The following is a 14,051-nucleotide window of genomic DNA, read 5'->3' as shown; positions in this document are numbered from 1 at the left end:
CAAATGCAAAACATGTGCTTGCCAAAAAGACTATTTTATGGAGAACTCACACAGGACAAGTGTTCACATGGTGGTCAGAGAAGCAATACAAGCACATTCTCAAGGTCTCTCTCAAGAACTTTGGGAATTGATTGTGTGACATGGGAGACACTGGCACAGGACCTCCAGAATGGTGTGCCCACATCAGAGAAGGTTCTGTGCTCTATAAGCAAAGCAGAATTGAAATAGCTCAAAGGAAATGCAGGATGTGCAGATTTAGAGAATCCACCCCAAACGTTCACATGGACTACTTGTACCTAATCTGTGGCAGAGCATTCTGAGCTCGTATTGGTCTTATCATCCACAGTCAGACACACTGAAGCTTGACTTTATCATAGTGCTGTCATTTTGGTCCTCTTCGAGAATAAAAGAGAGCAACAATAACAACCAGGTACAAAAAATAAAAATTAAAAGAGGGAAGTAACTCCTGTTCTCCAGGAACACACATTATAACAGGATTGTGTGCGCATGTGTGTGCATGCTATCTCTGTGTGCATGTGTGCATACATGTGCATGCATGCATGTGTGTACGTGTGTGTGTGTGCGTGTGTCTGTGGTATAGTGTTCCATACACAATAGGCACCTAATAATGTGGTACTAGGACTGGGCTAATTGGAGAAGACCATGTCTATCTATGGTGGTGTAGTAGAAGTGGTTGGGTAGTGTAGAACCAGATTATGGTAGGCCTTGGAATGCTGTGATGCACAATAGAAAACTAGTATAGATTCTTGAGCAAAAAAAGAAATGTTATTACCACTAAATATGTGTCAAGGGCCTTCAAATGCACATAAGAAAATCAGTGTTTCAGCATGATTAACCTAAGCAGGGTTGGGGAACCTGTGGTCTCAAGGCCACATGTGGCCCTCTAGATCCTCGGTTGCAGCCTTTTGACGGAGTACGAGTTTTATAGAACAAATCCTTTTATTAAGCAGACTTGTTCTGCAAAGTTTTGATTCCATCAAAGGGCTGCACTTGAGGACCTAGAGGGCCACATGTGGCCTGGAGGCTGCAGGTTCCATGGTAGGGTTAGTGTTATGCAGGATAAATTAGGAATTTGAGAAAATGAAAGATCATGGAGTCATAGATGTAGAGTTAGAAGTTCGTCTCAGAGGTCTTACTCATTTTATAGATGAGAACACTGAGGCTCATAGAGGCCAGCCAGGCAACAGTGAGTCAACATGCATTTATTAAGTGATTATTGTATGCCAGGCACTCTACTGGAAGTGCAACAAAGTCAGAAAGATGGTCCCTGCTCTCAGGGAGCTCCCATTCCAATGGGGAAGACTCCAAATTCAGAACTAGGAGACTTACTATTTACAATCTTCTTTAACAAAAGACAATAAGAGAGATCCATAACAATACTTTTTAAGGATCTGGAGATATTTACCCCAGAAAAGATAAGACTTAAAGGGGAACATTATCATTGTATTCAAACGTTTTATAGAATGTTAAAATTAAAAGAGACCTTAGAAAATATCCAGATCAAACCTTCACTTCGCATATGAGGAAGTTGAGGTCCAAAGACATTGGGTTATCCAAAATCCCACAGCTAGAGAGTGAAAGAGAAAGGACTTATTCTCAGGCCTTTGGATTCAAGTCCAGTATTTTTTTTTCATTATGCCATACTGCTGGCCTTTGGGAGGAGGAGAGTTGGGAGGTAGGATAGTTCATACCTGTGATTTCATTGACTTAGGGAATCCCTAGTGAAGAAATTTCTTTTACTGCTACAGATTGGCAACTCTTCTATATTTCCAGACTAATCTTTCCCATGAACTCTTCAGTGAACTCTAGCCCCACATACATTCATTTGTATTTAGTTGTATATATTGATAAAGATATTTCCAACTGGTCCACTTACTATTGTCCATTGCCAACATTCCATCTTCCATCTCTCATCTCCATACCTTTGCACATGCTGTTCCTCAGGCCAGCATCCTCCTCCCACTGCCTGCCCCCTTCTAGTAGAATATAATTTCCTTCAGGTCAAGGAGTATGTCATTATTGCCTATATATTGCAAGTGCCCAGAACAATGTCTACCACACAGCATGTACTTAACAAATGATTGTTCAACTGAATTTATTTGAGAATTAGAAGGGACCTTAGGAAGTCATCAAGGTGATTGAGCCCAAGGATATTAGTGTCTTATCTAAGGTATACAGCTAGTCAATGTTAGAGCTTTCCTGACTCTTGGTTTAGGACTCTTTGCAATATTCCACATAGATTTCAATTACAATGTTTTCCCCTTCCCAAGACAAATAATATTGTCTTTAAGCTAAAGTAGAAATTCTTAATTTGAGGTTCACAGATTGGATCGTTTGTGTTTGTCCTTCACAGCCGAAGAAGACCATGTCATCAGAGAAATGATGACATGACTTGCACTTGACTTAGTTTTGTATGCAGGTCACCAGCGTCACTTCTCCTCCAGAGTCATCTGAATCCAAAGACCTGATATTCCTCAGGATAAGGAGAGATGACCCAAGATGCACTGGGAGACCGTGGGCCCTTTAGGCCAAGGTGGTTGTGGCCCTCACTTAGGGTGAGGCAACTCCCATTCGTTGCATATGCCTGTTTAAGAAGTAGCCTCACAGATACCCTAAGGGTTAAAACAGCTAGATGGCATAATGAATAGAGCACTAGACTTGAACTAGGGAACCATTTTGAATTTTGTTCACCAATTTGCTAAAATTCAGACATTACTAAAGCAAAGATTCCCAGTGATTCCACCCAAAATTGAAGTCATACAGGTAATACAAGTATATTCACACACACACACACACACACACACACACACACACACACACACACACACACACACACACACACACACACACCCTCATATGTATGTATGCTCATCCACTACTGCCACTCTGGCTATCCACACTACCTTCTTCTCCATTTCCCAAATGCCTTCATATACTATTGTTCTGTTGACACCTTATCAAAATCACAGGGAAGAATTTGGAGCTGAGCTTTGAGGTAAAAATGAGTTAGAGTATTGCCTCTGGTGCAAAAGTCATCTGTTTCTACCCTGATTGACTTTCAGAGAATTTGAATCTTAATATAATACATTGCTTCCACATGTGAGTGAACACATAGCAAAATTGGGCTCTAGCTTATCTAAACACATCAAGCTGTCTCCTTTTCCAGTCCAAACTTCATTCTGGGTGTCAGGGTTCCTGATCCCCATGGAACATTCAAAGTATGGGGAGTCATTGGAGAATGTAATACATGCCCTTGTAATACCAATGATCCCTTCTCTCTATTTGATTTGCTCTCTAAAAATTTGTTTGTTAAGGATTTCTCAGTCTACCATTGTGATTCAGGTATGGCTATGCTCTTAGATAAAGAAAATCAAGGTCCACTGTGTAATAGGGCTCACTAAAATGAGACACCTTAATACCCAAAAGTAATCATTTACCTGAAATATAACTTGCTTGTTTCTTTCTTCACCTTCAGATATTGAAAATGTCATAGGTTTCAAAGGTCCACTGAATCCCCCATCTTGACCATATCCAATCATCTGGTAAGAGAGAAAAAGAATAGAAATTATACTGACCATCTTTCCTGAAAATCTACTCATTTTTTCATCTAGTTTTTTAGTGGTGCTCAGGGCCAAAACTTTAAACAGAGTTGATCTACCATGGATTAAAATCATGTGTTGATTATCAGCATAAAGTTGACTTCTGCCTCAAATTCTTCCATGTTTTTTATCTTGTTTAGAAAGGCTCCTTGTGACCTGAATATTTCTTATAAGGAAACAAGTACATATAACTGATTAGTATGATATGATCACTCAATATTGGCACTCAAAAGACTTATGTAAAATCTGGGGAAGTCTATATTTCCTTGAAGAATAGAATTGAGATGGACATTCCTATAAAAATATACAAAAGGGTAAAGCAGGTATTTCAAACATGTAGCAGTTATAGGGCAGGAAGACCTTGAATTGTCAATATCTAGCAGTTTTCTGTCCACCAGCTTCCAGTGGATAATCACTAAGGTAGGACATAATGTGGTGAATGATAGACTAAAGGAAGTGCCCACCACCTGTCTTCTCCCCAGTTTACATGAAGAATGTTCCTCAATGATCACTTTCCCCAAACAGATAAAGACAAAAGATATGATGATGATGACGACAATGTTGGAGTGGTAGAGGTGAGAGTGAAAGGTGTTTTCTCATCTGTAAAATAGGAGGGCTGGACTAGATGAACTCTAATCAATCAATAAACATTTATTAAATGTTACTATGTGCCAGGTACTTTGCTAAGTGTTGGGGATACAAAAACAGGAAAAAGAAAGGTCCTGCCCTCCAAAACTTTTCCATCTCTACAGTTATGATCCTATAGCCATTCCAATGAAGACAAATTGAAGTATATTTATTTAGGGAAGCATTCTCTGGGGTTATTTAAAAATGGAAAGTATGTTTCATTCTGTGTAAAGGTGAAAGATTTGGAACAATTTAAAAGAGAATAACATTGACAATAATCATGATCGGAATAAGGATAGCTAGCACTTATTTAACAATTCAATATTGTTCTAGAAATATTATCTCACTTAATCCTTACAACAACCCCTATTGTTCTCCCCATTTTATAGATGGGCAAATTGAGATAGACAGAGGTTAAATGACCTTCCAAGGGTCATACACTCGTAAGTATCTGAGGTAGGATTTGAACTCAGATCTTCCTAATTTCAGGTCCATCTATCCTGTGGTGATACTTGCCTCCAACCTTTCAGCAAAGATCTGAGGTGGGCTAGAAGTTTAGAATAAGGTATACCTTTTTTGAACGTGGCCAATGTGTTGATTTTTTTTCTTTGGCTTAACTATATATACATTGCATTTATTTGTTGCAGTTTGGGTTCTTCTGTTGGGGTGGGGAGCAAAGGTGGATTCCACAGGAAAAACAGATGTTATATAAAGAAAAGGGTATCAACACAACTTTTTTGTTAGTGGAGGAGTTCTGAATATGGCCCTATTTGGGATGAGGTCAAGGGTGGGAAAGAACAGAAATGATAAGGAGATCACTCTAACCAGAAGAACGTCAGTAGCTGCTGAGCACTTTTCTAGAAATGAGCAAAAAGCTCCAGACCTATAAAAGAAGAGAATCAGTCACATGCAATAAAGAGGGTTTTTCTCCATCCCAAACTGTGCATATTCATGGACATGAAAGCCATTCAATAGTGGCCAAAAAATACACGCACATACAGACATACACATATATGTACCTGTGATAGACAGATAGGCCTTCAAATAACATGAGAATAAGGAAAGAAAAATCCAACAAATGTGTCTTTAGAATTGTCTAATCTTGGCTAATCTACTGCCGATTGTTAAGCAAAAGATAAGGGCAAATAAATCCTCACTGAGAAAACCTATATTTGTTGGAAACCTGAGCAATATATTGCTCCTGGTCTTACAAACATGTTTTGAAAGGTCAACTTCATTACCCAATTTATCAATACTTTTTAAAAACACAAATACATTGTTGTGTTCATTTGTTAAGAATGACAGTCTGGCTCATATTGGTGTGAAGAATTCAGCTCTGTAATTTGAACATTGTATAGGAAGGAAAACTATTAACAATGGATAAAAAGCCACAATTCTATGAGATTTGGGTTCTAGGACCAGTTCTGATACATACTTAGCCATGGAACATTGAGCACAATTAATTTCTCCCGCTTTCATTTTCTTCATTGTCAAGATGATGATGACAAAACTGTTATTATTCCTATGTACCAGGCACTGTGCTAAACACCTGGGATACAAATACAAGCAAATAAAACCATCGCTGTTTATATTCTGATGGACTATGTGGTGACACACAAGATAAAATGCTTTGTGAAGAGCCTAGTGGTCCAGCAACCTCCTTGGTTCAGTCCAGCAGCAGCCACTGCACAGAATCCAAGGGAATTGCCTAGCTCAGTCTGGCAGGAGCAGTCCAATAGTTGAGTATCCTGCCCAATTCAGGTCAGCAGTAGCCTAGCCCAGTGAGAAAGTAGCTTAGCAATCTGTCCAGCATACTGTACGAGGATCCAGACTGGTCTAGAGTGACTCATTCATCACTGATGTCCCACCCCAGAGTGAATTTTGAGGGGATTCTTCAGAGAAAGAAAGAATATTAAAGACCTGTCATTCTCAAGTTGCAAGCTGCCTTGGCTGTGTGTCCCTTATATGGGAACCTCACTAACGTTGTACTTTAATTTCATATCCACTCTCCCATCCCTAGCCAGGCTCTATGATTCTTTGTGAGAAAGTATGCCCCAACTTGTTGATTTTTATTAGGGGTGATGATGGAAAGAGGACACTTTGGAACTACTCTTTTTGCCACAGTATTTTAGTAAAAGACTTTTTCTAGAGGCCAATTGAGATTATTGGCTGATTGCTAATGTGAAGCACACTGGCAGGAACTTGTGAACTACTATTGGGATATCTACATATAGTGTTACCCCTAGAACCTCAGGTAGCAATTGACCTCCTAAATACCCAGTCTGGCAATATAAGTAAAAGTTGGGGGAGTGAGCCCAGAGGAAAGTGCTATAAGAAAAATCTAGGAAGGCTTCTATGAATAGATGCTGAATGAAGTGAGCAGAATTTGGAGAACAATTTATACAATGACCACAATAACTTAAAGGAAAGTAACTTTGAAAGAATTCCGAATTTGGATCAAGATAGCGGCCAAGTATTACTTCAGAAGGCTAATGTTAAAGCCACCCACCTCTTGTCAAAGAGGTAATGGATGTTAGAGATACAATATTTTCAGACATACCTACTGTGTGGATATTTTCTTATTGGTTGCAAAGGAAGGGAAGGGGAGATAGTAGGCAGTAATAGTGATAGAAAAAAAGAAATAAGAAAAGAAAAAAGTACATCGACAAAACACTTAAAAATACACAGAAGAAAACAGAAGAGAACACAGACAAACAGGGCAATATTGTTATCATGGAAAATTTAAATTTTGCCTCAGTTGATTGGAGTATCATTCTAGCCTATAGAGATATATTTTAAAAACCTGACTGTCATTCAGCACATTAGTTATCCCTTCACGTTTTCTGCCATCTACAAATTTTAAAATATGCTTCCTATACCTTTATGCAAGTCATTGGTAAAAATTGTGACATAGAACATAATATGGTATTGGAATACTCCACTAAAAACCTCTTTTTAGGTTGCTATTATCATTTTGTTTTGTTCTGTTTTGTTTTAGACCTAGTCATTCAGCCATTTCCATTTAGGTATTCAATCATTTAGACCAAAGGTGTCAGATACTTTAGAGGACAGCTAAACTAGATTAAAATGTAATTAGAAAATATTTACCAATATTTCAATAAAAATACAATAAACACAGATAATGTGAATTTGTGCTTTTCTAAGCCAATATTGCCCCACAGAGATCCTTATGTATGATTTTGTGCTCCCCTTTCTATTTGAGTTTAACGTCACTGATTTAGACCATGACTCCATCTTCTCCACAAGATTATCATGATCTACTTTGTCAGATGCTACTAAAATCTAGCTAAACTCTATCTATGGCTTTCCACAGATCTATCAATCTAGTAATCCTGTCAAAAAAAGGAATGAGGAGGTGGAGCATAGGCACACATATGGAACCTCTCCCCACACAGCCCATAAAATACCTATAGAGAGGGACTCTCAACAAATTTTGGAGCAGTAGAAGTGGAGAACAACAGAGTGGAGGAGATTTCCAGCCCACAGTGACCTGAAAGGCCCACGGGCAACATCTGTTGCACCAGTGGAGGAGCCTCATGCACAGATTTAGTCATGTCATAGCTATCTTTGAAAATCTTCCAAACTACCTCCTGCTATTAAAATAATATCGTGATTTCTCTTTCTGGAAACCAAAGGCTTTTCACTACCCTACTTTCCCAGCCTTGGGCCATCCTATCTATGTTTCTAGTCTCGTTTCATTATTACTTACCTCCACACATGCTATGAGCTCTCTCCAAACTAGATTGTTCTCTCTCCCAATCAACACGTCCTGCATTTCCCCCTCTTTGTTCCAGCTCTCGCTTATACTGTGATTGTCTTCCCTTTCCCCTTTTGCCTATTGTATATCTCCCCATACTTTAAAGACTAAATCAAATGCAACCTCCTCCACAAAACATTCTCTGAACTTCTCTTTTGGTATCAACTTTCCCCTTTAGATTTTACTGATGATATATTGTTTTGTACTATCCAAGAGTTTGCTGAGCCAGCTCATTCCAGTTGGAGAGAGACAGTTGTTAAAATTTCAGAGTGAGCATTTACACCTTAGGAACTGGCAAATACTACAGATCAGATCTGGATTTATTGTTTTGTTGATTGTCTAGACTTAAGAAAGTGATGGATAAAGTATTAATAATGCAGATTAACCTTAAAAGTATGTCCTGTCTGCATTTTTTTTTAAGAAAAAGAGAGATAGTTGTTTAACATTAACCAGCATAGCCCTCCTTATAGTTTTCTGTAATTTTTTATTTTTCTTCTAATTAGACTGTAAGTTCCTCAGTGGGTAAAGGGAATGAGTTTATGCTTTAGATAAACTCTGGTTCTCCTCTATATTTAATGCAGTAGTGTGAAAGTAATTACTAAGGACACCATTAATAAACTGAGGCTCAGATCAGCTAAGTGATTTGCCCAGGGTCATACAGCTAGTGGGCGGACCAGGACTCAAGAGACCTTGGTTCTCACTGTGTGATCTTAGGTTTCTCTCAGACTTGGTTTTTCCATCCTTTAAAGAAACTGATTTGACTAAAGGGTCCCTTCCAGCCCTAACATTCTGCACTTTCAGAAGATTCATTGTGATCAAGTCAAAACCCCTTGAAAATTACAGAGAATCTGAAAATAAACAAGCTGTCCAAAGACTTTCCTTCCTTCCCAGACTATTTCCCAAAGTTGTTTTTAAAACTGAAGGACAAATCCAGCTTTGTAAAGCTCACTTTAAATTCACATTTGACATTTCATAAACCCAAGAGGTTTAGGGGAGATATTTCTCTTAATACTTTAAGAGACTCACACTGCACACATGAAAGAATGTCAGTGCTGGATAGTCACAGGAGAAGCCACATGGTTAACTTCTGAATGCCTAATTATTGATTCTAATTAAGTAAATGAATGTGATTACATGAAGCCTCCTGAACTTTCATTAATTAAAGCCCAATAGCAACAGCACAAGATAGAGCACTTTATATGAACTAAATAAAGAACACTCCAACCAATGTCAGATAGTTTTTTTAATCTTAGGTAAAGATTATCTTTTTTTTTTTTTTTTTAAGGAGAAACATTTTGTTTTTTACCTCCCCCTTCACTCTCACCTACAAGTACACGTTCTCTCTTTTTGGTAAGTTAATAACAAGAAATGTGTGTGTGTGTGTGTGTGCGCAATATTCACATACACTGATATACACACACACACACACTTGTACACACATGCACGTGCACACCCACACATATAGCCCTTGAGAAAAAACACTGTATGATTTTCATCTTTGTATCTATCTCCACTTCTTCTTATTACCACAATGCCTGGTATGCACTAGGTTCTTAATTAATGCTAGTTGTTTGCTCATTTGTTGGCTTTGTTATAGAAGGGATTCTTTTTTAGATATGAGTTTGACAAGATAGTCTCTAAGATTGCTTCTTGACTCTAAGATTCTGTGAGTCTGTAATCTTACAAATGAGGAAACTATTTTCAAGCTATAATTCATATATTTCATGTTGTGGAGCCAAAGTCATCAAAGCACTTTCAAACCGTTTATAATTAATTAATGAGAGGCAACTAAGTAACCAGCAAAGCCAGAGAGATCTGGGTACAAATTCCACTTTTTGTAACATCCTGGTTACATGACCCTGTGCAAGTCACAGTCTCTTAGAAGGTGCCAACCTGTATTGGTAGGGGAACTTTCCTAAACCAATGAAATCACAGATCCAACCTCTCTCTGTCTCTGTCTCTCTTTCTCTCATATATATGTATATATTACATATATGCATATGTGTATATAGTATACACACATACACATATATAATGCATTACACATATACATACACACATATATATCTATATACATGTGTGTAAAATATAAATTCTATATACATATCTAGTAATACAGATATAGTTTCCAAAGTGTTTTTATACTTTTCTTCATTTGAGGTTTACAATAGGTACTCCATGTATTTCATCCCTATTTTACAGATGAGGAAAGAGGTTCATAGAGGTTAAAAGATTTGTCTTAGATCACAAAGCTAATAAGTGTCTGAGGCAGGATTTGAACTCAGGTCTACCTTACTCAAAGTCCTGCCCACTTTCCATTAAGATATAACTCCTTCATTTGTAGCCATTCATGAATTCAAGGCGTTATTATCTCTGCTCCACTAAATCAAGCTGCTCTAAGGCCACAATGAAGATAGTGTCGGTATGTTTTCAAGTGTCTAAGCTATGTTTTCAGGAGACACAGGAAATACCCTGTGGTGCCCAAGTTGCTTGATACTCTGTTGCTGCCCTGGACATCAGCTCTAGCATGTTTGGGGAGAGGCTAGTTCAGCACTCTACCTCCCCTCCTGAGGGGATGGCCAGTAGGCATGACTGCCATGCTCTAGAACTCCATCCTCAGTTTATTAGTAACCCACTTGGATCAGATTGTTTCATGCTTCTGCCTTCCATTATCCCTACCTTCCAGTTACTCACCAATGATGAATCTATCATCCATCAATTTGTCCAAAATTTTCATGAGCCTACTTATACTTTTAGCCTATCCCTCTCTTTAAGATAACCAGTTGCTAAAGTTTATTTTTTCTGTAATGTAGCATTTCCTTTTAAGAACAAAAAATGCTTCTTCTAAGTCTCAGCAGACACATCCTTAGTATTCTAGTGTTCTAGAATGGGGCGTTTATCCAATGCATACACCCTTCATGACTTATATATGACATATACCCTTCTCAACTTTTATTGTCCTAGACTTTTCGTTTGTTTGTTATATATTGTCCACTAAAAGCCTCCTCTCATTGTGATGTGGGAGTAATCCGAGGGTCTTGAAAACTATATCAAGGAAGCACATAAGCTCTGGCAGGTCCTAGTAAGTTGAAAAGTCTTTTCATATAGACCTAGTGACATGACAGGACCACACTAGCTAAGCTCTGGAGGCTCCTTTCCAGAGGACTAAATTCCAGAAGAGTCTTGACTATTGCAACTCATGACAACCAAGCATGAAGGTATGAAGAAGTTATGATTTGAAAGAAGGTCCTCCTCTCAGTGAATTCTCAACTCCTTGATGTATTCAAGTAGAGATAGCCAGGTGGTACAGTAGATAATGGTACAGTGGCCTTGGATCTCTTCAGTTCAGGAAGAATTCATTAAGTACCTATCATGTGGCAGCTGATGGAGTAGATTGCTAGACTTGGAATTAGAAACATCCTAGTTCAAATCCTCTTTTAAGCTCATGCTAACTTTGTAACATTGGGCAAGTTGTGTAACTTCTCTCATCCTCAGTTTTCATATCTGCAAAACAAGGATCATCAACAACATGTCTATTCGTAGGTTGTTGGGAAGCTCAGATGAGATGTCTAGAAAGACCTTTGCAAAATTTCTAATGGTATATAAATGTGAGTTCATCTACAAAATGAACTGGAGAAGGAAATGGTGATCCCCTCCAGTATCGTTGCCAAGAAAATCCTAAATGAGGTCACAAAGAGTAAGACACAACTGAAATGACTAGACAGAAACAAATGTGAGCTAAAGACAGAAATGAAACACTCTCTCCCATCCAGGAGCTTATATTCCAATGAAGGTGACATTGTGTACCATTGTTGGTTTAATGCAAATATATTAATCTAATGGGCATCTAAAGTAAATTAAAATTTCAGAGGGAAGCACCAAAGGAGTGGGGTGGGGTAAAGTAGGGAAGGGATCAGGAAATTCCTCATGTAGGAGGCGGCACCCAAACTGAATCTTGAAAGGAGATAAGGATTCTAAGAAACAGATCCTGACACTTCTATCAGTATTTATTTCATTTCTCAGATGAATGAGAATATCATGATATAAATGATTCCTGTTCATATAACATTTGAAGGCTTAATTTGTGTCTCCACGCAATCTTGTAAGGTAAAGGTAGAAGGGAGGAAGCATTTACTAAACACCTACCATGTAGCAGGTACTGCTAAGTACTTTACAAATATTATTGTATTTGATACATGTAACCACACTGGGAAACAAGCGCTGTTGGGATACCCATTTTATAGTTGGAGCAATAGAAGTAGAAAGAACTTAAGTGACTTGTCCGGGGTTCTCATACAGCCATTAAGGGTCTGAGGCTGGATTTGAACCGAGGTCTTCCTGACTCCAGAATCTACATTTTATCCACTGCACCACCTAACTGCCTCTAGGCAATTGATTCAAATATTCACCTTCTCCTTATCTTGGCCTCTCAGAACCTCTGTTTTCCTTCAGAACTCAGCTCAGGTACCACTTCTGATATGAGACCTTTCTTGATTGCCATAACTGCTGATGCCAGGGTGGGGGTGGGATGTCAAAAAAGACCTACTTTCAAATTTTGTCCCAGATAAGTGTGGTTTTTGTGACCTCAGCCAGTCCCTTAACCTCTCTCTGAAATGGGGATAAAGATAGCAGTTATCTCACTATAACACAGGCAAAGCACATTATAAATCTTTAAAGAGGGATGTAAATGCTAGCTATTATTAACTATTATATGTGTACATGTAGTCTTCCCTTAATAAAATGTAGGCTCCCTTACAGCATGGACTGTCACTTTTTTCTTTTATATTCCTAGGTTCTAATACACAGTGATTACTTAACAAATGTGTTGATTGATTGATTATTCCCCTTTGACAGATTTTGAAATTAAGATTCAGAGAGGTACAACCAGGATTTCACAACTCATAAGGATCAGGGGCAGGATTCATTCCCAAGTTTCTCTTGATTCTCCATCCAGCATCATACTGTGACCCTCTCCCATTATATTATTATCACTGTCCCACCAAGAGTAACAGCTCTTTCCCAGAACCTAGAGGGTGGCTTCAATATAAAGAAATAATTACTGAAGGATGGTGTTTGACTTCAGGGCTCAAAGTTCAGGTTTTATAACATGACCATTAACTTCTCTTCCTGTCCGTTAAAATTACTATGAGAGCTATAAAAGTTTCAAAACTCTTGTACCCTCTATGAGTCACTAAAGTTAATATGTTCAGGGCTGGGAGGAACAAGCAGACCGTCATAAGTGTGTAATAAGGCCCTGGGGGTGGGGTTTGTCAGAAATGCTTGGGAACCTCCCAACTCTATGTTGATTTGTATGGGGTTAAAGTAGTCCCCCAAAATGGAGGATGGCTGGAGCATACGAACCAAAAGCCAACAGAAGCCTTGCCATGCCTGTGACAAAACCCGATGAAAGCTCCTCAGGGTTTGATTGTACTGAATTGTATAATAGCATGAGAAAAAGCTGTGAAAGAAGTGAGGTTTGTCCTTGGTGCCTCAAGAGTGCCCATACCGCAACCTTTACCCTGCTTATCTCGACATCCACAGCCTCCTCCACTGTCTACAAGGCCCAGGGACCTCAAGGCCTCTCCTTTCATTTCTTTTCTAATCTTGTTTCTGGGAAAGGCTCTGAGAAACATTCCTGATAGAATAGAAATGACTAATAATGGTTTCTTCCATAAGACTCCAATATTTCCCCTACATTTTAGCAGATCAACAAATCCTTAAGTGCAAAGATTCATCCAGTCAATCGATAAATATGAGTTAAGCATGTATTATATGCCAGGCATTGGGCTGGGTCTTGGGCTCACAAAGACAGAAGTACACCAAAAGTAAACATTCTAATGAGAGAGATGACATGCTCACATATAGGTATATTCAAAAACCTACAAAGCAGGTGCAAAGTTGGGGAGGAGGGGCCCTCACACATCTAGGGAACAGGAACTTGAAGAAAGAAAGGTCACAAGAGATGGAGTTAGGAGGGAGTGCACAAGTCAGCATAAATGCAAGACCAGAGGAGATGAGAGTGGTGT

General features: G+C 38.7%; 1 protein-coding gene across 1 annotated transcript in view; it reads right to left on the bottom strand.

Annotated features, from left to right (window-relative positions):
- Positions 1-14,051, bottom strand: part of CDH17 (cadherin 17) — a 62,196-nt gene that overhangs the window by 34,703 nt on the left and 13,442 nt on the right. Inside the window, exon 3 of the mRNA XM_072603548.1 lies at positions 3,459-3,560. Coding sequence (XP_072459649.1) covers positions 3,459-3,560 — 102 coding nt within the window. The remainder of the gene's footprint in view (positions 1-3,458; positions 3,561-14,051) is intronic.

This window comes from Notamacropus eugenii, chromosome 4, assembly GCF_028372415.1.
Source record: "Notamacropus eugenii isolate mMacEug1 chromosome 4, mMacEug1.pri_v2, whole genome shotgun sequence".
NCBI classification, from domain to species: Eukaryota; Metazoa; Chordata; class Mammalia; order Diprotodontia; family Macropodidae; genus Notamacropus; species Notamacropus eugenii.
The sequence above is the reverse complement of the archived record's forward strand: the minus strand, read 5'-3'. Positions and strand labels throughout refer to the sequence as shown.